At 39.9% G+C, this 26,837-nt stretch overlaps 3 protein-coding genes across 4 annotated transcripts in view; 1 reads left to right on the forward strand and 2 right to left on the reverse strand.

Moving 5' to 3' along the window:
* The window catches only part of braf (B-Raf proto-oncogene, serine/threonine kinase), a 30,890-nt gene extending 17,288 nt beyond the window's left edge, over positions 1-13,602 (reverse strand). Inside the window, exons 1-6 of one of the 2 annotated variants that reach the window (XM_054752512.1) lie at positions 13,420-13,602; positions 6,173-6,274; positions 5,784-6,071; positions 3,475-3,578; positions 2,179-2,281; positions 1,274-1,422 (exon numbers count right to left, since the gene is read on the reverse strand). In XM_054752512.1, coding sequence (XP_054608487.1) covers positions 1,274-1,422; positions 2,179-2,281; positions 3,475-3,578; positions 5,784-6,071; positions 6,173-6,274; positions 13,420-13,575 — 902 coding nt within the window. In that variant the 5' untranslated portion in view covers positions 13,576-13,602. The remainder of the gene's footprint in view (positions 1-1,273; positions 1,423-2,178; positions 2,282-3,474; positions 3,579-5,783; positions 6,072-6,172; positions 6,275-13,419) is intronic. The other variant, XM_054752513.1, reaches the window with a different exon arrangement.
* Positions 13,603-16,345: 2,743 nt separating this feature from the next.
* Positions 16,346-19,453, reverse strand: mrps33 (mitochondrial ribosomal protein S33). Its single transcript, XM_054752855.1, has 3 exons — positions 19,270-19,453; positions 18,652-18,871; positions 16,346-16,582 (listed from the first exon to the last, which is right to left on the reverse strand). The coding sequence occupies exons 2-3, from the start codon at positions 18,864-18,866 to the stop codon at positions 16,477-16,479; spliced, it is 321 nt and encodes a 106-aa protein (XP_054608830.1). The 5' UTR covers positions 18,867-18,871; positions 19,270-19,453; the 3' UTR covers positions 16,346-16,476.
* A 2,869-nt stretch (positions 19,454-22,322) lies between these two features.
* Positions 22,323-26,837, forward strand: part of tmem178bb (transmembrane protein 178Bb) — an 89,009-nt gene continuing 84,494 nt past the window's right edge. Inside the window, exons 1-2 of the mRNA XM_054799960.1 lie at positions 22,323-22,789; positions 23,050-23,599. Coding sequence (XP_054655935.1) covers positions 23,230-23,599 — 370 coding nt within the window. The 5' untranslated portion in view covers positions 22,323-22,789; positions 23,050-23,229. The remainder of the gene's footprint in view (positions 22,790-23,049; positions 23,600-26,837) is intronic.

Below are 26,837 nucleotides of genomic sequence, written 5' to 3' on the forward strand. Positions count from 1 at the left end.
GGCTTAGTGCTAAATAGTTTCTCAATTGAAAATAGATGAGAAATATACTGTATAAATGTACATTATTGGGTGTCCCAATACAACTTTTTCCACTTTGATACAGATATTGCAGCCTTGAATATCGTCCAATACCGATTTCAATCCAATATCAGCATGAACCATATATACTTTTGATCAAGTGATATTACTCAAACGGAGCAATAATCTGCAACAGTATTTATGAGAAAAACGGACCCATTTACTTCAAGAATCTAGGGTGTATCGGGTTACCCACAATGTAGTTGCAGCTAGGCATAATATATAATATATTATAGGTAACGACTTCTTGTCGTCCCATGGGAGTTTCCGGTGTAACGCTGCAAATGCACAATGAGTTTGGTCCTATTAAACTTTCCTGGTTCTGTGCCACCACAACTTGTGCATGACAAGTGTTGCACTCAGCTGCAACGTTTTTTTCAGACATTAATGATATAATCCGATAATTGTTTTTATTGTTGATATCGGCCGATCAGGACACTTCTACAGTATTAGCAAATAATGAGGTTCCAATAGTAAGGTCATTTTAAATGAAACTTTATTGCCAGAGTTTTCCCAGACATTATATTTGGCCAAAAAAATCTTGTTAATTGTCATCTAATTGTCATTTAATTATACCTTTTACACAGAACAGGTCTATAAATTTATATTTTTTAAATAAACAAAATTGCCTTGTCTTATTTACCCTATTTTTATGACAGCATGTCAATTCTGTTCTCTCGATTAAATTTCTCATCTGCTCTTTGCATTGCGTGCATTGAGGATGCAAATTTAACATGTCTTGGTTTGGACTTTGTGGAGTCCTATTACTTTGTATTATGAATGTTTGTAAAATGTAACTGGAGGGGAGCGATTAAAAAAAAAAAAACAGTTGGCTCTGCTGCGCACACGCATGTATGTGAGCATTTGTATCTGTGTATCGATTATCAGCTCTGTCACCTGCCCCCAAACCACAAACACGTGCATATTCGTTTGTGCACCCCAAACGTAACTGTAGAGGGGCGACTGCATTGCTGTCTGCTAGAAATGTGTGCAGAGACGGTGAATGACAATGAATCTGTGAGACAAAAGCATCAACGTCCTCAAACCATACCATGTTGAGATGTCAAGTATATATAGTACCTCAAATGTGGATGTGATACTAATACAACTGGAATACCAAAAACAACACATCCATACAGGAACCTCAGCATGCAAAATCGAAACAAACCATGTGTCTAACGATGCCTAGACTCACTCTAGCTGGTCGTAGTTCACACACATGAGGGGAACCTCAGTGCTGCAGCGCTGGTGGAACTTGTAGCCACACGTCTGGCAGCGGAAACCCTGGAAAAGCAGCTTTCTGCAGAAGTCGCAGAAGGCCAGTGTGAAGAAGGTCTTCCTCACCTGTCAAGACACACGGCAGTCAGGACCGCGCAAGGATGAGAAGTACACTTCACTGGACACATCTGTTCCACTTATTTTACATTTTTGGCACCTTAGAGACTTAGTAGAGTGGTTTCATATCCTTTTTTAATGAATACACTTTACAAAACATTTGTTTTAAATTTGTTGTCTTTATTTACTCAAATACAACTGGGGAGGGGGGAACGATTAATAAGCCTTTATTTAGCACAATATTGGAATAATACCACAATTATATTGCCATATGCAGTATCTCACAATAGTGAGTACATAACTCACAATTCAGCCACCGTTTCATTATATCTTCTCAAGTGACAATACTATAGACATGAAACTTGGACATAACAGTAGTCAGAGCACAACTAGCAGTATAAATTTACTGTCTGCTGAAAAGAACTCAACACACAACCATTATTGTCAAATGCACAGGTGAGTAGTGGAGTTTCAAACAAAACAGAAATGCAAGAGCCAAGCCCGGCTGGTCGGAAAAAAAGGTGTATGGAAAATAAACGGCCTCCATCTAAGATTAATCTTTAATTCTGCGCAAAGGAACTTGTTTACAACATGCAGTAAGACTACACACTTGAATTTACCTGACAGCCTGATCATATTTAAACGAATGTGCTGCTTTATCAAAAACAAAGCTAACCATGAGTCATGAGTTGTTTTTTTTTTTTAAATAACCTAACAATCTAGTCTCATGCTATTACTCTTAAACTTTGGATGCGTGGTACTCACAAAGTTGTGCGTCGTGAGTGGCACATTCTCCAACACTTCAACATGTAACTCCTCCCCTGTCAGCCAGGAGATGTCCGTGTCCCAACCAATAGGCTTCTTTTCCCTGATACACAGCAGAAAGAGTTATGCTAAATGAAAGAAAAAAAATACTACAAACACATGGTGTATTAAACACCTAAACAAAAACGACAATTTTAACTGGAATATCAGCAAAAGTACAGGAATCTAAAAATAACAGCCCTCAACCACATTTTCCAATAAATACATTACACCTAACATACTAACAGATACGAGTTACTAACTACTGACCTTTTTTCCCCCCACACCAATGCAAGTACAGTGGAATCTGCTTAAGTGGATGGCCCTTGGACTGGTTGACATCAATGTAAGTGGATAAGCAAAATCAAACCAAACAAAGCGAATATGCTTGTTTTACCAGAACATTAACAAAATGCTGGTGTCCACAACTCACATTTTGTATTTCAGAATGCATTTCTTTCTACTGTTCTTTCATTATTAACTGAAAACCTGAATGAAAAGCAGGCTTGCGGGCACCTCATGTGGTCGTGGGGGGCTACCTGGTGCCCGCGGGCACCACGTTGGTGACTCCTGATTTACAGCATGTTGCCTGTCTTGATACAATGACAATAAAGCTTTCGTGCAAATCTTTCTTCTGGTGGCTAACAATCTAAATAAATAAACAGAGGTATTTTGTTAGTTGTGAAAGAATCCAGGTTGATACAATCATGCTTTTATTTTGAAGCTTACTTTACACTAAACAGAAAGCCACTGTGTGCATGTTTTAACGCACTGTAACTCGACAGTCATTATATTACTCTTGTTGTTTTATGCAATGCTGCTTGCCGATAATAAAACAGACCGATTTTTCATCGAAATGACCTCTTTGGAACACAGATTTTATGTCAATGTAGACTTAAACGGGCACTTTTTAGTAATAAGAAGAACATGGTGGACCAGGACTTGATGAGTTGATGGTCGATAGACGGGATTTCAACATAAGTGGGACCGACTTAAGCAGGTTCTATTGTATTTGTTTCCAAAACAATTTCCACAGCACTACGCCGTTTATTTTTTTTAAAAGTGTCATTTTTGGTGGCTGCAGCTGCTATCACTCCAAATCTCAGGCAAGCATGTGTCTCCAAGGCAACAGCCTACATTTCTGTAGTGACAGTCATTTTTATCTTGTCATTTTTTTATAGGGGAAAAAAAGACAAAGTAATTAGAGTAATATACTCATACTTACTGTTATAATAATATTGCAATATATTTACTTACCCATCCTGTATCCTGTAGACTCCACAGCACTCTGGGATGAGTCCTCGCATCATTAGAGCTTTCTTTAGCGAGTCTCGCACTGTCATCCCACACCGGGCCGGGACCTGAACATAGCAGGGGAACACTGACTGTACTCATATATGCTGCATATTGTAACATGCTTCCAAATTAATGGTAAATGACATTGGTGGGGACTATGACCTTGCATAAAGTTTGAAATTATTAGCATGTATTTCATATCAGAGAGATTTTACACCATTTATTCTCAAACGGTGGTATGTGTAGCACTAGCGGTACGAGGGCTCTATCTGGTGGTCCACTGGGATAGGTTCCAGCTCTCCGGCGATCCTCATGAGGACAAGCAGTATAGAAAATGGATGGATGGATGGATACTAGGGGTGTCACGATACACTCGGCTCACGAGACGATACACAATCCCGGGTTTACGGGAATGAGATAATGTCATATTTTAACATTACTTTTACTTATAAGAAAACTACAATGACAAAATATAATGTTTCCAACAGCTTAAAAATGAAAAAAGTTGAAATAATGACGGCAGTTGTAGCTGCTACTACTAACCATTTACGGTGACGTGTACTTACGTAAAGACACATGTAAAATAGATTGCAACAAATTACTTTTATGTTTATACCAAAAGAGCTAGTTTCCAGGATGCTTAGAGTGAGTGAATTTCCACTAATTCACATGGTTGGATAGAAGTCATACGCAGCGATTGTGTTTTGATCAGACAACTCTTAAGTAATTTTTTCAAATGGAGAATTACTGCAGCTTCCGCTTGGATATTAACAAAACGGCAGCTGTTGAACTCCGATGAAGAAAAGCTGCAACACATGGCGAGCGAGTGAAGCTGGTAACAGAGGGAAGGTTGGATTGCAAGATTTATACTGTGCGCAAAGCAATTAATGTGTGGTTCCAATCCTACCTCTTGCACTGGCACTTCCATATTACGTGTATTATCATTCACAGTAGCGATGCCATAGTTCACAGTCTGATAGACTTCTGGCTGCTCTGTTCCTGCGAGAAAGCTTTTCTCTAAACGAGAACTACTGTCACGTTTAACTGATACTGTATAGTGGATCTCGTCAAAAGGAAAGAGGGTCACCTAGATTCCCTTATTCCCCAGCTGCCTCACTCTGAGCAACCTGCTGCAAGCCATCATCTACTATGAAAAGAAAAATGTTCACTTTACCATGCACAATACATTCCTCAGACTGGCTGGCTCACATCAACACAAGCGGTTGTTGACATAACCAAAAGTAGCCATTACATGCACATTTAGTTGGCCAGAGACATAAGGAGAATGTGCGATAATAAAGTATTTTTGAGGCTGCAGCAGTTTATTGATATCGCTTTCCTCCATTTGTGCAAAATTTAAATGCGTGCATTTTGTTAAGTTGAGGAAAGGGGGATAGAATAACAACTTAGAAGTTGTGAAAGAAGAAAGGTCCTACGCTGAAGCTTTTCCTGTTGAACCTCTTATCCTTTTTCATTTGTTTTTATTGATTTTGACATAACCACACATCTGCTTTTGCAAAAACATGCGAGCGATAATTAAGTTAACAATACTACAATACGTCAACATAAACGATTTTTCATAGAAATTACCCCTGTGGATCTCAAATTTTATGTCAATGTCGGCTTAAGAACTTTTAACAATAAGAGGAACACTGTGGACCAGGACTTGGTCGACTCAGATGGCTTGTGGCCATAATTGGGACCCACTTAAACAGGTTCCACTGCATTTGAAATATTCACATAAGCGTGAAGTGGTCAATTACAATAACACAGGAGTAGTTAAGCGACCATATGGTCTAGGTTCAAATCCCACTTGATTGTTGACTTATGGTGCCTTGAAGCGATTAAAAGTGGAACTGAAATGCACGATTGGGTGCAACCAGCACAGGCGCTGTTGAAGACCAGCATGTCAGCTAAGGCCTACTGTACACCCAGCTAGTAACTGCTGCCGGCAGGATTATTCTGATCAATATATAACTTGCATGGAAAAAGAGGATTTTTGTCCGACTTAAGAAACATGTTGGTCCAATTACAAATCATATGACCTGAGAGGACTTCAGAGGATCCACTGTATGCCTCGGGGGTGTCCAAACCTTTTCTCAGAGGGCCTCATACTGAAAAATCAAGCACGCAGGGGCCATTTTTGCATTTTTGGGCCGTTTTCCCCCATTTCATTTCAATAATGTGTAGAAGCTACAGGCCGAAAATGGCTCCCAGGCCACACTTTGGACACCCATAGTACATGTAGTGTGTATGACAAGAACACGTACCACTGTTCTTTGTTTATTAGGCAGAAAGACCCGGACGATGGGCTTCTGTGGGGAGCGAGGGTTGGCCCGACTTGCATCCGTAGGCGTCTGCAGGACGGCCAATGTGTTTGGCGCCGTGGGAAATGCCTGAGCGCCCCCTCCGACCGCACACCCTCCCATCTTGACTTGCAGGAGTGGTGGTACAGGTGTTGGAGAGCAGGACAATTCCGTGCCGTTGCCCATGGCTTCCAGGAGCTGCTGCTCCCTCTGCTGCAGGGCGTCCAGCTTACTTGTGTACTCCTCATAGGCCTGCAAGGGAATGAACGCGCGCACACATACACACACACCCACTGAGATGACATCCTTGATCCTTGTCAAACCACATGTAGTGAAAGGAAACAAATTCTCACCTCTAGATATATGGAGGGAGGATTGTGTTCTCCTCCAAACTTGTCCAGAAGAGCCTCCAAGTGTTCTTGGGTCAACTTTATCATCTGTTTGATGTTCCAGATCTGTAGAAAAGGAAGCCAGTAATTGGAATGATTCAGTCGCACATTATTTGAAGTTGACGCTCATGGAAGCATGTGCGTTTGTACATAGCAAGATTGCGCTTGCCATCTTCTAGAAATTCCAAATAAACCCCACAAAAAGGCAAAAACTGTAAAACATAATCAATCCATTTTTCCAAATGAATGACACAAACCAATGTTCCACTGTAATGTGTGACGGTGAAACGAAGTTGGGTGTCAAACATGTCTCCCGAGTTCATGGCTGTCTGTCATCCATCCTTCATGTTAAGCATTCACGTCAGTGGTCATCTTTATAAGACCCTCTGTTACATTATGCTTGGCTTTGTTTTATACACAACACATAGGTAACTAGCATTACATTACAAATAACTAGTTGGGCCAGAATAAAATATGACCCTCTGTTGATTACTAACCAGTGCTTCAAGACCGACCGATAGTTTAACTTATTGTGACATCTTCACCACATACACAAGAAGGGACAGGCGACAGCGTGCAGTGATACAACGGAAGAGAAAAAGTAACACCGCGCGATTGTGAGGTCTTTTTCGAGGAGCCATTTTGTGATGCAAATGTATTACTGACCAGAATTACGCTCACAGGACCAAGTGCAGGGTAAGTCACTGTTAATGGACTAGAATAGACTGCTGATGGGGATGTCATACAAGTTCATGCCAAAAGATCCAAACTATCCCTTTAGTAGTACTGGAAGTTGGATACACCTGTGCTATCATAAACCTTCACACTCAATGTATACTTTTATACTGTCCTGTTTAAGCACCACAGATTTCTATAAGAAAGATATTTAAATCGTTATCTTATTCGGTTACAGTAATTGTGCTATTTTTAACAAAAACATTATTTAAAAATTAATTTCCCATGCATAAGTACTACACTAAAACAGGCATCAAACTACACAATTCAAGGCAAAAACACCCACAAACAGGTGGGATCTGCCAACAAGGTGTCCTGAATTTATTTTTGCAGAAGTTGGCAACCCTAGCAGTTAATTTGCCAATTTGATTTTATTATTATTGAATATTTAGTTGCTGTCAAATTTGTGCTCCACACTTCAGCCCAGTAGTTGACAGTAACGCGCAAATAAGCTAGTTTGCCAACCCACATTAACTCCTAAAGAGGAAGAAAGCAGACAAACACCAAAGAAGAAGAAGGCGGGCCAATGTGTGTGAAAAGAGGGCGGTATTGCAGTTAGCAGCATTCATCAATAATAGAGTGAAAAAAATGAGAGGAAATGTGACTGACTACTTTGCAAGCTGATTTCGGTGTGCGCCCCTAAAAACTTTCTGCTTGCGCTCCTAAAATCCAAAGTTAGGCGCCACTGTACTCCTAGTAAAAAACGTTAGTCTGGAGCCCTGATCTGATGTCAATTTCAGCCCGTTTGCGCACCTCCATTTTATGACATGCAAAAGTGTGTTGCAAAAACGAAGAAAAAAACAATACAAAACGGTGGAACTTACATTTCAGGTGCTGTGATTTCCAAAGTATAACACCTCATTGTGCACCACATGCATTTTGTTGCATCCAAAACATGCACTTTTGCCAAACTCCGACAAAACATCATGCCTTGCAAACAGCGTAGTCCGCACGCAGTGTAGCTAAAATTTAATCGAGGAAGACTATATGCAAAAACCTAGCTGTCGTCTGCATTGGCACCCCATGTGAGTATTTCTGGGTTATTTCTCTGGTTTCTCATCAACAATTTAGACAATAACAAAAGAGGCACTGATTCAAAATCAGACATATGATGTAGTGTCCATGATACGCATTACGATCCAATTTTCTACTGATCTATTTTTTTCTCATGAATGCACTTTGGGGAACTATTTTTTATATCATGTTTCCGTGGAAGGTTACCCTTGTGCCAACTAACAATGCTTTGAAGAACAAAACACACTGTTGAGTTTAGCACGGGTTTAGCACGAGTTTGACGCAGGGTCCATCCACTAGCTCTGTATTGCATCAAATACGTCATTATTACGTCACGCCCGGGTCAGCCCAACAACACCGAAAATGGTAAGTTATGAAAAAAACTTCACAAAGAAAAACTCACCCTCATAAATTGTACTAAATAGAGTGCACAATGTCATTTTTCCATGACTGTTCCATGACCGTTTCTTTAGTTGAAAAACTAAAGAAACACGCACATGTAAAAATGTCAAACATTTTTCCAAAACCTTTCACTTAAAACTAATTTATTTACTCATCCAAAAGTGCAAATCCAGCGAGGACAAGTGATACTTTGTTTTAATATGTCAAGCTTTTGGTACTCATTTCGGGAGAATGACCCGTATAACTTATTAGTAGGAATGAGCCGGATACTCAATACTCATACAAATAATGCATTTTTGCCGAGCACGAGCATTAAACGAGCACATTCGTCATTCATTCTTCACACTCTGCGATTGGCCGGACACACACAGCGACGGCCCCTCCCGAGACAGACTCTGCAGGGTGCACAGAGGAGCTGATCGGTTCCTCATTCACGTACACGGTGCAATTGGCAAGGTGAAAATGGCTCGTGTGGCGTTGTCCTATGCCTCCACTTTTTTAGGTTTTCCTCAGCTCCCCTCTGTTTTGGTTTGTATCTTGGTAAACTTGTTTCCGAACGTGCACGGACAGCGCTGTGCAGGCTTGTGTTGCGTCAGTCGCATATGCAACAACTCAATTGGGGTAGCATGACGTCTTTTTTCCTTGAAATGTATTTTTGACTTATTCCATGAAGCCATAAAACAGGCGTGCTACCGACAATATAAGAATTTTGTTAATTTTCAGTTGGCAGTACAGACAGTGGGAATAGTAGTAACCCGCATTGACTGGTCACAACATTAGGTACACCTGCACAGTAGTAGGTCTGAGAGCTGCATCAAACATTCTGCCTGTATGGCTATCATACTGCATTATATACGCGTGGTACAATATTACACCCCTCTCAATACATTGCAGTATGCACGGTGCAATCTTAAATTTGTTTCGTAACGTACACGGTGCATTTCACAAGATAGCTGTATACGGCTTGTGTGTCAGTCACTGCCATTTTTGGGGTTTTTTTGTCTGCTTGCTTATAATTTGGCTTTGCTTTTGAGAAAAATACAGTGAACAAGGCTGACAGATTATTTCCCTGTTTGCCATCACTGGATGTTTGCATGAATCACCATCTTCACACAGATTATTAAATTAGCCCTAATTAAAGTCTTACAGATCACTTACACACACACACACACACACAGCTGAATAATAAACAATAAATATAACAACTTCTGATCAATCCATGTCAGTTTCAGACTTAAAATAATGCACTGATTTAAGCCCCACCCATTTCCAGTTAAACCATGCTCACTTCTGGTTTATGCCCCGCCCACTCTGCGCACAGATAGGATACAGATCATTTAAATGGGTGAACAGATACAGATAGTGGTGTACTCTCTCATCCCTACTTATTAGCATATCAACTGTGTGTTGGGTTTACCTTTTTCAAAAATAAAAAATATCAAAATGTCCCCCTGTGCACTTTGATTCTGCAATACGCGGCCCGCGGTGCAAAATGTTTAGGCTAGGGCTGCAACTAATTATTTTCTTTGTCAATTTGAAGTTTGTTGTTTGGATTAATAAAGTAATCGTTAAGGCCCAAGACAAACCAAATCAATAAGAACCAAACGCAATTAGCGGTTTGGTGCACAGCATATCAGGAATGATGCAAAAATGTTGATCACAGTTTTCTAAAATCAAAGCTGATGCTTAATAGTTAAAACAAAAAAAAATTAATTAATCGAATATCAAAATACCGTAAATTCCGGAGTATAAGCCACTACTTTTTTCACACGCTCTGAACCCTGCGGCTTCAATAATGATGCTTCTAATTTATGGCTAAAAGAACTAGTTCCCATGATGCTTAAAGTGCAGAGTCAGGAAGTAGTGAATTTCTGAAGTGGACGCTAATGTCACATTTTGAAGTGTTATGCAGTGATGGTGTTTTGATCTGACAAATGTTATGTAAGTTGGATCAAGTGTTGAATTACTACAGCTTCTGCTAGCACTGCTTTGACAGAGGCACATTTACACATATTCCTGTCTCTAAAATAATTTGCTTATTGTTCTTTTACTTTATTTACTGGGTTAACGTTGGATGGGCCTTGCTAAAATTGACTCTCTTTGCATCATACATACACTGATAGAATGACAGAGAAAAAGACTTTCCATTTGTGGAGATTTCACATGACAGTATTTCACCCTTAAAATGATTAACTATTACTCAATGGGATGTTGAAAAGAAGGCTATTTCCTGATATTTCCGGTTGCTCTTGTCATTGCAACTTTCAGGAACTTTATCTGTGACTGGCTACTTCCATCACTCAACCTCACGTACTTAAAAAATAATAAACATTGGCTTTTTCAAGGTGTGAGTGCAAGGGTCTCCCCGTAATCTAACTTTAAACACAATTTAACAACGTAATTAACTGAAGACAATGTTTATGAACACATAAAAAGTAGGTGTGAGATCAAAATTGTTTATCACCATCTTCTGGAGGTTTCTGCTTTCACTGTACCAACTTCAAGGGAAGGCTAGCAACTTGACACAACTAAAACACAATTTTTATTATTTACCAGAGGTGTGTACTTGACTCACAATTTTGATCGACTTGACAACATGAAAAACTTTGGCATCAGTGACTCGAGACTTGACACGGACTGTAGCCTGATGACTTAGAAATATTTCAGATTTTCAGTGAATGCATTGAGTAAAATGTGTCCCCATTCAAAGTATTCAACTGACATGATTAATATGTAATTGACAGCAAGACAACATATTTGCCCTTTGAATCTGCCCCATTGAATGCCTCTATTAACATCCAATCAGGTTTAAGAACAAACAACGAATGTGTGGATTACATTTCTGTGCACTGACTAAATCCAGAATGCTGTGTGAGCACTCTTTTTGTGTGACTAAGTCTTGGCATTGTATTTGGGAGACACCAAACAGTGCTTATGACTGGTAAGGACTCGAAAATTTGAAGCCTATTACATTGAATTGACTCTACCTGTTTTAGCTTGGCTTGAGACTTGACTCAAGACTTGAGACTAAAGACTTGAGACTTACAAAACACTGACTTGCTAATGCCTCTGTTATATACTAAACTACCTCAGCTATGTTAAAAGAAAAAATATTTACATATTTACAGCTAGTTAGCTCACTACATTTAACTGTTTACCGAGACTACTTAAATTGTCTATCCACATTTGACCTGAACAACATAAAATGTCAGCTTCCCAAAAACCGCTGTAAAAATGTGTTTCTTCCACGTTAAATGAGATAATCTTTTAAAAGTACTTCTGCCTGAATTATACATAACGCATTAACTACTTTTGGGGAGGGGTTATTTCTTTGGAGGAATAAAAGTTCCTTCTAAATGTTTCCATAACTGCACTTTTTTTTAATGAAAATACACAAGAGTATTTGCTTTTATTATTATTATTATTATTATTAGGCCATGAGTTTGTCATTGATTGGCAGAAACATTGATTTTCATTGTTATTTTTTCCTACAGTGTCAGATTTAAAACTAAAACTTACATTGTCCTGAAGACAAAAAATGCCAAATGCTGTAAATATATTATACAGTCATATTTTTCCACTTTAAACATGTCAATCGTTTAAAACGTTTGCTGCATGCTTTAAATGGAGGAAAAGTAGCATTATCTGGTGGTCAATTAAAAAATTTAAAGTAAAAATGTTAATCTTAACATAAAAGGCTTAGCTAATTTAAAGCTAAAATGTTTTCAAACTGAATATCCTTTGGGAAATTTCACCAATATTCATTTTAACACAGCCAAAATAGCTTCAAAATAAAAACTGGATGGCACATACTGTCACCAGGTTCTCTTGTACTTACTTACATCAAAACATCTTGTCAAAGCATCGTTGAGCTGGAAAATGTTGAGGGAACTAAGTAAATTACTTACTATGTAACGTAAAGCAGAGAATCCGTGAATATGTGGATTAACTGTATTCCAGCAGTGCAATGACACCTGTCTGCAGCCTGAGGACACCACAGTCAGTGTGCGCGCATGCAAATGAGGACTCATGCTGTGTGGGTATCACCCAGTGCACCACTGAAGCTAGAACCGCCACTGAATATGGTGTCAGAGGGTTGCATTTTATAATTTTCTATTTTAATTTTTTTTTTTTTTTTTTTTTTTTAAAGGAGAGAAGATAAAGATGAGGAAGCGGGTAAATATTGCTATCGTCATTTCCGGTGCGCAACGACACTAATCGATTTGGGACAGCACTACACTGTCAAAACTGGCACCCTCAGAAACAAAATACGCAGTGTACATATTATACTTATTGAAGTGTACACATGGAAGAGTGCAAACTGAAACACAACCTGTGTGTGCAGTGGGGTGTCCAAACTTTTTCAAGTGAGGACTGCATACAAAAAAAATGTAACAAAACATCCACATTTTAGCTTTTGTGTTATAGGTGACAAAGCAAATTAGTGTAATTTCAACTAATAAACTGAGGGCTAATTTAAAAAAAAAAAAGGTGCGGATCCAATATGGCACCCATGGCCGCACTTTGGACACCCTTAGTGTATATATACACTATGTCATGTATATGGATAAAAGTACTCTGTGCAGCTGCATTGTACTGCACGACTTGAGTTAGCTTCCACTTCCCTAAATCACCATCAGCTCTTTGAGGTGCAGGCGCGCACACACATACTGGGTTGTTGGGTGCACCCTGATGCGCCAGGATTGGGGGGGAAACGCCGTTAATTGCGTGTCTTTGTTGTGTCAACAGCGGCGTGCGTTGTGCGGTGGCGGCGCACCAGAGCTGCAGCTGCAGTGAGCCAAGCCGAAAAGGAGCCAATGGAGTCAAGCAGGCCCCAAGTAAACACCGACCCCGCCGGATAAAACCTTCTCTGTCAAGCCGCTGCATGTCCCCGCATAACACAAGCCGAGGTCGGTTTATTTTCGCCGAGCCCCTGTACCGCCTCCATCCGTGGAAGAGCCGGTGTTTCCGGACCATTTCCATCCAATTACCCCCGCTTGGAGCACCGTGTGCCCGCTTTTCCCCTTCCCCATCGCGCCGTTGCCCAGTAAAGCGCCTACCTCCTCATCTTGCGGACCTCCGGGGATCCCCACCGGGCAGGAGGGGTCCAGCGCTGCGCCCAGCTCCCCCAGGGCCGGCTCCCTGCCCGGCTGCCGCTCCGAGGTGTCTCCGTTAAATACGGGCGGTGGGGACTCGGCGCTGCTCAACGCCGCCATTTTGAAGTGTGAGAAAGTGAGTGGAAAATAATAGAGAGGAGACAGGACAGACAGTAGGGGTCGACAAAGACACCACACACATCACTAATGGCTGAGACATGGAGAAGGCTTAGGAGTTAAATAAGCTCTGCTTCTTCCTGCTCCTTTTCGCCAATGTGGAATTGTGTAAGAGTAACCGTGATGCTCCGCAATGTAACTTTAACCTGTTTCATTTTGTGCATTTAAAGTGCGAGCTGTCGTTTGTGGTTTTTTGTTTATTTTTTTATCTCTTTTTAATATATTTTACAGATGTGTTGTATGCCTCACTTACCTTTACTGCACTTTGATATAATGTGGTTGTTTGAAGGTGCTTCACAAATAAAGTTGGATTGGTTCCACGCTGATATTGCTTATGAGTATTGTGTTCCGCTTATAACATTTCAAGAAATAACTAATTTACCTTGACCTATGTAAAAACATTTCTCTTTATTTTAATTTGCAATATTTCAATATTTTTCATGACGTGACATAAAAACTGGCTGTATTTTGTTGAAAGTGATTTTTTTCGTGCTTCATTTACAAAGCAGATGTCCACTCAAACAGTGTTGCCATTTGTTATTAAATAGAGGCATAAGGTCTGAATTGAACAGTTATAAAAAAATACCAGTGTCAGGCAGTGCATTTGGCACCTGGGCCTTCAAGTGGGGACTTGACCGCCCAGACTTTTTCATGGCAAACACTGAGGGCCAGCACTGTAAAAGAAAAAAATATAAATATATATATATATATATATTGCCATACGTTACCATTTACCCTGGATTCAAATTTCAATCACCTAGCTGTGTCAAGTGCCAACATTGTTACCCACTACGCCAATCAGCCACTTAAAAAAACAAACTCTTACATTATACATAAGTGGCAGGTATGGAAGTTCCTTATTGGCTGAAGTGCAGCATTAATAGTTCCATCTTGTAGTTGAACAATGCCAGCTCGCTGCTTTTGTCTTATCTACATGCCTTTGTCTATTTACGTCATGGCTATCCAGAGGAGCCCCTATGATATTGATATATTTTTCAAAAGGCTAAACAAAAGTTATACGTTTTTTTAAAGACAAATCTTTGTGTTTTTATTAGTTATGAGTATCAGCATTTTAGCTTTTCGAGTTACATTATTCCTTTTTGCTCCATTCTGACCACTTTTGCTGTTTTTTTTTGTTTATTTTGCCAAATGCGCCACAGTCCACGGATGGCCCCTGCGCCATACTTTGGACACAACTGGTTTGTTTCAGCAGGAAGGCGAGGTGTTGCTAGGCGAGGAAGGAGTGTGTCCAAGTTCTGTCTTCTTGTCTCTGTAGCTGGTCAGGGGTTGGGTTGCATTGCTGAGGTTTTCCCAGCTTCCAGACTTGCATTGCATGGCAGTTTGGAGGTGGAGATCCACTCCTGCCCGCTTGGTAGCTCCTTCGCCTTTATTCATCACTTGTGTTTAATTACTAAAAAACGCATGATGCAAGAAACACGTTCTGTATTTTACTTTGAATGCGCACCCCTACTTGCTCAATGTTGCTAAATAGTCAACATGGATCTCTTCTACGTATGAGGTGTGTTATGAAGCACAATTAACCACAATCCAATTATAAATGACACCAACTTAACCATTTATGTTCCAATACATCATCACCGATACACCTGACTTGCATTTCTTTGAGTATTAATAACTAATTTCCAATGATTGCCGATGCTTGTAAAGTTGGTGCTCAGCCAAATGTAACAAGTGTCAATAGAACAGCTTAGTGATAAAGTTAAGACAATGCCAAACCTGTACACCATACATGGTGCAATTCCCAATCAATATTAATCTAATAACACAACAAAAGCCTAAAACTTTAAAATTAAATACATCTACTCACTAGAGGTGTCAACTTCTCCTCCTGAATCAGTCATTGTGGGCGTAACTTATCTTGTTGAACAGTTTTGCTCTGATTAGCTAATCAGGACAGGGGGCCTACCATTTGCTCTGATCAACCAATCAGAAGCGGGGTCCTGCAAGCTGGCTTTGAGAAGCGATTCAGAAGTCTGATTGGCTTAAAAAACAAACAAAAAAAAACAACAACCCAATGCTAAGTGTGTATGTGAAAGGGACCAACACACCTGACTGTGAAGGCCCTGGGCAGATTACATTGATATGGAGACAAACAGAAGCTGAAATCTGATTGGACAAAATGTCTAACTATTGGAAGCAGTGCAGCCAAGAAACACACTACTAAATGAAGACATTAGACACTTGGGAATAAATTCATCTAATTTAACTGAACCAATATTAGAATTTAAATTATAAATGCAGGTTAGTGCTTCTGGTAGTGGTTAGCCAGCAGAGAAGGCGTTGCTGGTCCTGACTGCACACCACTGAAAAATACTTAAGAGTTGAAGGAAATATTCCTTGAGCCTTTGGCGAGCTACCAGTAGCTCACAAGCTACGTTGGAAGAAATAACAGTAGGGAGGGCGGGTCGATCCAAATGTTGGTAGTATTTATACCAATGGTAGCAATGGAACGACCCAAGCGTGATGAGATTAGTTTTTTTTTGTTCTGTTTATTTTCACAAATATCTGTTAATTTTGTTGTCATATTGTTACATTGTTGATATTATATTCTTTGCACCTTTTTGGACATAGGAGGGCTTTGGGGGTAAAAAGAATTTTCTAAATTTACTGTTCACAAAAAAAAGTAAAGCACATTATTTCTTGATTAATCATATTTGTATGGCAGCAACACACATCACCAGGAAACATTAAATACGTGAACCATTGTTTATTTTTCCTGGAGACAGCATTCTTACTTTTCATAACCTGAAGCAAACTGTTATTGATGAAGCGGCAGCATAAAACAAATAACGGCTTCAATAGTCTTGTTTTAAGGGGGAATGTTCATTTCTTCTTGGTTGCTCGCTTCCCTTCTCCCTTCTTTGGTACGCCTTTCCCTCGCAGCTTCCTCAGGCGACGCATCTCCTCCTTGAAATCCTCATGCTCGTCCCTGCAAACCGAGATAGGAAACATTTAACAACAAAAATGCCTCCTCGGAACCTTCCAATACTCATGTACAAATCCCATTATTAAATGTAATTGCCATTCATTTGATTACGGGCAGTTTTTCCAGTAGAACATGCTGGAATGGTACGGACAGTGCATGACATGCTGCAAAACACATCGCAAATTCATACATCCCTTTTTTCCGCATTTCTATTATTACTTATACAATACATTGTGACACGATTAAAGTATTTCATAAATAGCTTTGTCATATTTCTATTACCACTGGCACCATTCCGAACTTAACGCTCACTTTGTTCCTTACTTTCGTGCAAATAAAAAAAATAGTACGCAAGACGTGTAGTCAATTGACAACGGCTTGCAACATGCGAAGCCTATCTATGCCAGCGTGTGAGAACCTCATTCGACTTTCTGGCGTCTTTTACCCACTTTGCTAGCTAGATTACGGGCGAGCTAGAAGTGGCTATCATATTCATGCTAACTTACTTTTTAAAGCGTCACTTAATCTTACTCTCGTAATCATTATCGTACTTATGTCTTGTCTTCAAAACACTAGATGTGTGACTAAGTTGTTCAACAAACACGCAGTGTGTCCAGCTTTAGACAGTGATGCTGTCACAGGGGTTTCCAACAGCTGGCTCGCATGCTAGCAGTAGCTCACCAGCTGATGTTGAGTAGTTCACCAAAGAATATTTGCTTCACCTCTTAGTATTTTTTATAAGTTTTCTATTCAAACATGATGCCTGTATTTGATGACAAATGAGCACACTTAGTGGAGATGTGCTTTGTAAATAAACTACAATAAATGTTGGGAGTCACATCAAACACAAATACCTCACCTCACCTTTCTTTTTGTCAAAGTAGTTTTAATAGCGCTGCAAGTTGGGTACACCTGTGCTATCATAACCCTGGACTCTCAATCTATACTATTTATACAGGACAGATTTTTGTAACGAAAAAATTTAAATTATTTTCTTAAATGTGTTATTTCCCATGTATTAATTTTACTCTGAAACAGGCATCAAAGTAAATTTAGGTTTGTGTCAAATAGGTCAGGTAACAAAAAGAGGCTCAACATTTTAGACTCTCACTTTAAGTGCTCGCAGCAACTTTGCCATTAAATAGATACGTACTTTATTTGTCTCCAAGTTAATTAACAGTTTTGCAATGTTCACGGTTCATGTTCTGCTGGTTGTTGAAAAACATTAAATATGTTAATAAATAAATAAGTCATAAAAATGGACAAACGGTCTGCTCATGTGGATGAACATTTTTTATGACACCAGAGTAGGGGAGTGGTGCGTTTTCCAAAACATCCGTGTTCGTGTGGACATAGCCTTTGCTGGTTAACTTCAAGTTGCGGGCAAACAATGGTAATTAAAGAGAAAAGGGGAGTGTTATCGCAGCTGGAACTAATCAATGCATGAGTAGGTAGATCTGAAATCAGAGGAGAAGGCGTTCGCGGAGGTGGGCTGTCCGCCCTCTGAGCGAGTTGTATACAGACAGGAATTAATGTACTAATGTACCAATTACAGTCAGTCAGCATCGTCGCAGGCTTTTTTGGAGGTGCATGTGACTGAACAAGGAGAGTGAAACCAGCGAAATGCAACAAAATGTCTACCTGAGAGCAGCCAAGCTTCCAAACGTAATGTGTAATGTTTATATATTCCTTACTGTTATTTTTCTCTTTCCTGCCTGGGGACTACAGATGGAAATTAGCAGTTGTGCTTTAATCTGTCATATTTAAACCTCTATTTGTTCCAATGCCTATTAATATGCATTGTCCCTAATAAATAAACAAATATTATGGGTCAAAATGCATACCGTCTACAGTATGTAAAACATGTACTTGTTGGCAGGTTTGGGTTTTCAATGGGCCATTTTTTGTTGTGAAGGCCTAGTTTTCTTGTTTTTGTGCAGTGTCGCTTTAAACTCAATATCATCTGGCAAAGTCACCTTTATTCATTCAATACAGCTCAAACGGCTTGAAAATAAAAACAAACATGGCACAAAATATCTCCATGATATCTTAGGGGTTCATATGGAAATTACCTGAACAATCCCATGAACCTGAGCTTCTTGGTCATGGCGTAGTAAACATTGTGTTGTGGGTACCAGTCATAGACCTCCTTCCTCTTGGCCATGGGAGGCTCCCGGAACAGCTGAACCACTTTCATCGATTTGGAGTCTGTCGTACGCACAACATTCCCGAAGATTTGCGCGCTCAACCGGGCCATGCGCAGTGCATAATTGGACAAACCCGCCATATCGGCTGAGAGGAGAAGATAGAAGTGAACATTGAAAAGCGAAGACTCTAAATTACATGTTAAAATGAATAACAATCATACCTTTTAAAGTTTCAGTGGTTGTTTTACCATTTTTTTGTAATTATCATTCATTAATGAGGCGAAACAATGCCATTCGGAGGCGTATTTACCCTGCACAGGAAGTCCCTGTGAGCACAGTTTATATTGTGTGACTAGAACTGTTTAGCCTTCTGCACGTGAGAGTCGAGCAACAAGCCACTGAGTGCTCACACACGACATATACAGTATTGTATCTGGAAATACTGTTCGCAAGCGATTGCTATCATTTAAAGTTCCCAATCCAAACAAATGACAGCCGCATTGATACAACGTGCTGATTGATAAGGATAGTAAACGTTCTTACCTTCAAGACTTTCAAGACTGTAATCACTAGTATACAACTGCTTGGACTCTAAACCGCTGGCAAAGCATCTTAAAACTGTCTAAATATTTGCTCAATCCATAAGTAGTACAAAATGTTCATGTTGGCTGTGTATAACCTTCACTCGAATCGGTCCACTTCCGCCGATAAATTCCCTTCTGAGCTGTGATTGGATAGTTGAATGATTTCCGGTTTTCGGTCTAGTCGAAACTCGTTTTTAATTTATTCCCGAGTATATTTTTTGTATATTTTATTTTTTATTGTAGAATTCATTTGATTTAAGATAAAACGGATGCGTATTTAATGCCGAAGAAAGCGTAAAGTACGTTTTATGAGCTTCACCAACAGGAAGTCCATCATTGTTAATAAGTCCGCCTTTTGTTGACGACGCAAACGTTCCGCTGCTCAGATTTCAGCTAACAAACGGCATGTAAGTTTTGCTAATCGTCTATATTTCATTGTTAACACATAAGAACCTACCAACAATATTTAAAATCTACTCAAATGGGCCCTATAAAAATTTGCGCAGGTAAAAACAGGTAAATACATGAAGGTTAATTTCCAAAAGGTTGTTTTTTTCTGCCATTAAAGCCACTCTATAAATGTCACTGTTTAAAACATGTAACATATATGTAACATAACACGTCTTGAAATGAATAAGTAGAATAAGTAGGAACACATAAGAAACGCCGTCTACCCACTAGGTCTGTGGTATATCCCCTATCATTTTACCTTAAGCAGAAATGGAAGTGGATTCTTATGGGTTAAATGTATTTCACTTTGTAAACGACAGAGGGCACCATATAACAATATACAAAAAACAATTTATTTCAGCTATTGACGTTGATACTTCAACATGCAGGATGTTTTGCATAATAGTCGTTGGTCTTATCCTGTGAGATCTGCTTATTGGAATATTCTGGAGGCATATATGAGTGTTGTTGGGCACCAGGGTACAACAGAACATCAAACATTGCAAACTAAACTAGACTGTTAATGGCTGTCATGAAAAGACACTTTTACTTCACACTGTAGAATGATAAGTTGCAACAAATAAATGAACAGGTTAACCATAGAGTTGCTGAAAAATAGTTTTCCTTTGCTGAACTATTATTGTTTTATTATTATCAATATTGCTATAATTATTGTTGTTCGCAAACCTCTGATGTAAAATGAATGACTTTGTTCCACACTCAAACTGTCTGTAGCCTTTTAAAATATTTATTAACTGAAGTGGCAATGTTTTAACTACATGTCATACAACTAAATAAAACAAAAATAAAGTAAAATTACGCATTCCTAATTGACACACAATGGAGAATGGAGAACTGGAGCTAGGTAGCTATAGCTATTGCTAGCTATTGATTGTATTGCTCATATACTGTAAGTATATTTACAATATCTCGATGTACAGTCATCATAACAGACTAAATTTCTTCTCCACACCTGGTTGCCACCACACACGCTTGACACCTTCGGAACCAAATACAGTAAGTTCATCTGGGTCTCATCAGACCCGAAGACATGGCTCCAGTAATCCATGTCATGAGTCTGATTATCTTCAGCAACCTTTTTGTGAGCTTTCTTGTTCATCATCTTTAGAAGAAGCTTCTTGATGACACCAATGTGAACCAATGTGATGCAGTATGCGGCGTACGGTCTGAGCATTGATAGGCCGATCCATGACAATCTATATTTTACAAACACAACCTCCGGATATGTCTCTCAGCATGTGCACTCGCTTCTGTGGTGGGCCATGGCGGTCCTGTTCTGAGTGGAAGCTGTCCTGTTCAAATGCTGTCTCTTTTTTGCAGTACCTTTTCTGGAGTTCCTGGGGTGGAGCCACCAGGCCTTTACCAGCCTGGTGTTTGCCACACAATGACGCCAGACAGTCCTCTGTTCTGCTGTTTTTCCCTCGCTGCAACCTTATGTTGCAGACACATTTTGTTAGATTTTTTTTGCTACCGTCTTGTATTCACATAAGACGTGTTCCTTTTGTTCATCAAATCTTTTTACTTTACTTCCGTGCCTGTTTGCTTTGCGGTCCAAACACATGGCTGCGCCAACATTGTGTCACTTATAGCCTAGAACATCTTTATGTAATTCATTTTTTCACACACTCACAGAGTTCTTTATCAATAGGTGCCATGTTGAACTTCCAGTGACCAGTATGAGATAGTGTGAGAGTGATAACGCCAGATTTAACACACTTACTCCCCAGTCTAGGAGTCTAGACACACCTGTTCTCAATCATCGTTGGACTATTTAGACCTGGTCTCCATGCTTAGTTGATGCCAGATTGTCTTTTCATGTTCTCATGTTCCATGCTTGCGTTTTTGCTGCTCATGTCTACCTATTGTCCTGGCCGCGTTCTTGTTCTTGTGTTTTGGGTTGAACCTGCTTCAAGTTACCGCTAAGAGTTTACTCTTGTTCTCGTTCTCGCCTCTGCCTTTTTGCCTAGCAGTGAGTTTTTGTTATAGTGTTTCAGTTAGTTTTTCACGACAACTTTAGGTCTCGCATTTTTGTATTTTTGTTCTTCCTGCCAGTTATTCTTGCAGCGCTTTGAGTTATTCTTGTTTTTTCCCCCGCGGCTGTGCCTGGGCTGTATTTTGGACTGTGATCATCGTTTGTATTACCTTTTGTGATATTAAACTTTGTATATTTGCCACCGGTGTCTCTCTACATCTTGGAATCCAATTACTGACTGTTTGCCACCGCGTGACAGTATTTGCTTTTTTTCCATTATTTGTAATTATTTTTATAATTGTTTTTATTTTTATATATATACTTATCAGTTAAATTTATTTATTTTTTGTATAATGTGTACATTTATATATCAATATGTATGTATATTTAGGAACACCCCGTATTATGAATCAGACATTTTTTGATGTTGTACTTGAATTTCCAGTTCTATGGTTACCATCACACTTTTTCCCTTTTGCCTTCTCTATCTGATACCCTTGTGTGGTGGCATCAAAACACACACACACACACACACACACACAAAAGCCAGGGGAAGTGGAGTGGGTTGACTTCGGAGCCAAATTTATCTAGAAAGTTCACTTTGAACTCCCAATTGTAGTTCTGTTTTATAATAATACTCTGTATGAGCCATTTAATCTAATACAGTATTCTGCAATTCACATTGTAGTATTGCACGAGCGTGCATATTGTAGGTGCAGCTTCAATTGGGGTTTGATTTGATATGTTGTCTGTTCTCTGCTTGCATTCCTAATCATTTGGTTCTGTTTGAGGACGCACATAAATATGAGCGATAGGTGGTGGTATTTTTAGACAGCTCAATCCAATACCATGCAGCCCACATCATGCTAACATGCTTGTGCAGACAGATGGGTGTTGATTGGTCGGCGGTCGGGCCCAGCTCTTGCAGCTGCCGTCATCCCGTCATCAGACGTGCATCTTGGGGGACGCTTTGCTGACTCAACTGCCTGGATCCCTCTACATTCTGCATCCTGCTGCACGGTAGCCTTCACATCAGGTTTGTTATGATTATTATTATTTATCTTTTATGTTTTGTTAATTGCTGATTTTATGTGCGGATGTTAACGAGGTGCACGATATTCGAGGTTTCTCCTGCACCCCTCTCTCTTTGTCCTTAATGGTGCACCTTGAATACCACGCTAGAGTCCATTTAATTTTTTTTCAAGAAATGTGTGCATGTTGTGTTGCTGAAGCCAGCTGCAGATCCTGGTGCTGAGCTGAGATAAGCGTCCCCGTCTTGTCTCCACCGTGCTGCAGGACAGACGTGAGGAGAAGGAAAGGAGAGGATTATTATTTTCGCTGCAACATCTACGCTTCCAATTGCGAGCCACCAAAAAAAATCTCCTAAGGTGATGTGAACTGGAGGAGGAGGAGGAAGGGGGGAACCGCAGAGGAGCTGTCCGTCCGTCGTGGTGCTGATGCGGCTGTGAGGCGAGCATGGCTGCCGGGAAGTTGCTTCTCTACGCCGGGCTCTCGCTGTCTCTATGCGCCCTGGGCATGCTGGCGGTGGCGATGTGCTCCGACCACTGGTACGAGACCGATGCCAGGCGGTACAAGGAGCGCTGCCAGAGCTTCTCTAGTCGCCGCAAGGACCCGGGCTTCATCTACATCCCCAATAACAGCCTGCCGCTGCGGGCCAGCCGGAGCGGCGAGGAGAAGCTACCCCTTGCCCGCAACCGGCGGCAGCTGTTCGCCATGAGCGCCGCGGATGAGTGCAACAGGCAGTACAACTCAACCAACATGGGGCTTTGGAGGAAGTGCCACCGGCTGGGCTTCGACCAGGGAATTGAAGATCTAATCCGGAAAGGTAGGACTGATACAAAGATCTTTAAAAGTTGCAGAAATGCTGGCCTACAGGGATGTGCTGTGACATTCATTATGGGGAAATCAATTAGCCTGCTCTTGTGCATGATTGTTCATTTGACCAAAGGGCAAAGAAAAAGGCCAGGCTTGTTTTCTTGCTATTATGCATCAGGTTTTGGGGTTGCTTGCTCTCATGCCATTTTTGATCTGTGTGCACTTCCCAGCTGTAGTTTAAACGAGGCTTTGCCTGGCCTTTCAACTGCAAATAATGACATAATCACTTCTGGTTGTATTGGCTTGCCAGCTCAACTGCTCAATATGAAGGCATGCAGAAAGCTTTTCTTATTGGCATTCTTTCTGAATAGTCCACAATTAGATTAATTTTTTTAACCTTCATTTTAATATATATATTTATACTATATTCATCCATTCCTATCTATTTCCTACATGGCTTGTCCTCATTAGGGTTATGGGTGAGCCGGAACCTATCCCAGCTGACTCTACACCCTAGAATGGTCACCATTCAAAACCATTCACAATCACACCATGGATAATTTAGAGTTTAAAGTTCATGCATGTTTATGGGTTGTGGGAGGAAGCCGTAGTAGCTGGAGAAAACCCACTCATGCACGGGTGCAGAACATGCAAACTCCACACAGAGATGCCCCAATGGAAATTTGAACATTCGCTCTAAAAAAAAAAATGTAATGATTCAAATGTAATTTTTTCTATTTTTTATTTACTCGTATTTTTCATTTTATTTTTTTCATTAAATCAAATAATCAAATAAATAAATAATAAAGTAAGAAGAACACAGTGGACCAGGACTTGAAGAGTTGGTCCACATAAATGGGTTGTCGACATAAACGTGGGTGACTTAAGCGGGTTTTACTTTAATAATAATAATACATGTTGTTACCTGCTTTTTCTTGAAATATATAACTTCTTAGCATCTACTGTACGTTGAATTGGGTTTAGCCAAAACAGTAAAAAAGGTCCTCCGCGTTTCTCAAATTTTTCTGTATGCGTCCCTCGGTGGAAAAAACTGGACACCGCTGCTTTACAGTAAGTGTTAGTATGCAAAATTTGGTAACGGAAAGTAACTATTATACAGTGATCTCTTGTTTACCGCGGTCAGTTGATAAGTGAATTTCCATGAAGTAGGATTCTTTACTTATAATTCGAATATTTTTGTAGTTGGAGCGTAAAAAGCCCGTTTACAACCTTCTAAATACGTTTTAAAATTATTAGAACCCTCTAGACGTGAAATAATACCCTTGCAGTCACCTTTACACATGTATTACCTAAAAGTAAACCAAAAGTAAATAAGCCATTTAAGACATAAATAATATTCGTGCTCATGTGTGTTGATATAAATGTGTGGAGCTGAGTGTCGGGGCGACAGGAAATGAAGTCAATATGAATATTTTTTGCCTAATAATAGGCTGTATTCAACCACAAAACAGCATGATTTATTAATCTATTTTTCAAAAACTGTGATCAAGTAAAGCCGCGAAATTCGAAGCACGATGTGGTCAAACACGACCGTATGTGTTGTTACCTGGAACACAAAGCTGAGGCTGTTTTTCTCAAATAAATATAACTTCTTAGCATCTACTGTATGTACTGTACGGGTTTTAGCCTGTTAACAAAATTGTAAACTTTTAAAAGGAAAATTTTAAAAAGTGTGGACACTCCGGCTTAAGTGTTTGCAAAATTTGGAAATGGAAAATACTTATTTTTTGTTGCCATTATACACCGATAGCCATTGTAGTCTGCATTAGATGTGTTAAGGGTAAATAGTGAATCACAATGAGGTGTATTGATTTTTCATTCTCGTTGGTGAAGTTGATGGAGGCTTTGCTTGGCGAGCCAACACAAATCTAGAAATCCTTATTTCCCCCTACACTCGTGGTTGCTAATACTACAGAGGCAGGCTGTGTGTGTTAAAAGGACAGGAAGCAGCACTGAGGTTTCTGTTGGATGTTGCTGGAATAAATCCAAGCGTGAAGAGAGAGGAGTCTGAATTGCACTGCAGCTGTGCCTTTATGCGAGCATGCCTCGCTGGCCTCCATGGCCCATCATCTGCAGTAATGGGCAGTCAGAGTGTATATACGTATTTACTGTATATATATATATATGCAGTGATCACATGAATGCCTCCATAGACCAGTATGAGCCATTTTAGGTGTCAGCAACATCAGCATTGACAAAAACAACATGGCTTGTCATCATGATGTGTCCACTATGAAAGGTCAATTGGCGAGGAGACCGTTTAACCTGGGATGGGATGTCTGATGGGCTGGCGGCCAATCCAGGGTGTACCCCCCCTACCCTGGATACAGGGCATTTGCGGTTTGCAGCATGTGTTTTTAAAATTAGTTTGAAATAAAAATTGGATAAGAGCATGACACAAAACTAAGCAAAATCACCCCAAGTGTTGATGTGATGAATGGAAATCCAGGTTATGGTTCTGTACATTTTCTCCGGTATAGACATACAGATAGCTACACTGCAAGACAGGTCCATAAAATAATTAATTAAAATATTTAAATAATTATGTTTTATATGAAAAAATAGTATTTTATCATTATTTAATGCTTTATTTACAGTATTTCACGAATAAATGGCTCAATTAATTTTTGTATTTCATTAAATTTTATTTTGTTAATGACACATTTAAGTAATCATATAACATACATTTAACATACATAAGATGTATTCATGTATTTATTTTCGTCCCATTTGAGCCTCCATAGGGATGCAGTTTTTTCTTTAGATGTATTTAATTGTTGAGCATATCTTGACCTATGTTGGATTGATTTTTGCATGTTTAATGAATTAAAATATGAATAATTCAGATTTATGTCTCATTAAAAAAAACTCCTTTAGAGATGGGGTTAAAAGCTCTGTCGTCCGAGACAAACTCGGAGTAGACCCGCTGCTCCTCTATATTGAGAGGAGCCAGATGAGGTGACTCAGCCATCTGGTCAGGAGGCCTCGTGGTCGCCTCCCTGGGGAGGTTTTAAGAGCATGTCTGACCGGCAGGAGGCCTCAGGGAAGACCTGGAACATGTTAGAGAGACTGTGTGTCTCTCAGCTGGCCTGGGAATGCCTCAGGATTCCAGGGGAGGGGCTGGACGAAGTAGGCAGGGAGAGGGAAGTCTAGGTTTTTTGCTTAGGCCGCTAGATAAGCAGAAGATGGATGGATGGATGGATGTAAAAAAGAAATTCGGAATTTAG

The sequence above is a fragment of the Dunckerocampus dactyliophorus genome, chromosome 15 (assembly GCF_027744805.1).
Source record: "Dunckerocampus dactyliophorus isolate RoL2022-P2 chromosome 15, RoL_Ddac_1.1, whole genome shotgun sequence".
NCBI classification, from domain to species: Eukaryota; Metazoa; Chordata; class Actinopteri; order Syngnathiformes; family Syngnathidae; genus Dunckerocampus; species Dunckerocampus dactyliophorus.

Coding starts and splice junctions, on each gene's coding strand:
- mrps33 (XM_054752855.1), bottom strand. CDS start 18,866: ATGGCGGGTTTGTCCAATTATGCACTGCGCATGGCCCGGTTGAGCGCG. Junction 16,583..18,651: donor AGGTTCATGGGATTGTTCAG/GTAATTTCCATA, acceptor CTCGGTTTGCAG/GGACGAGCATGAGGATTTCA.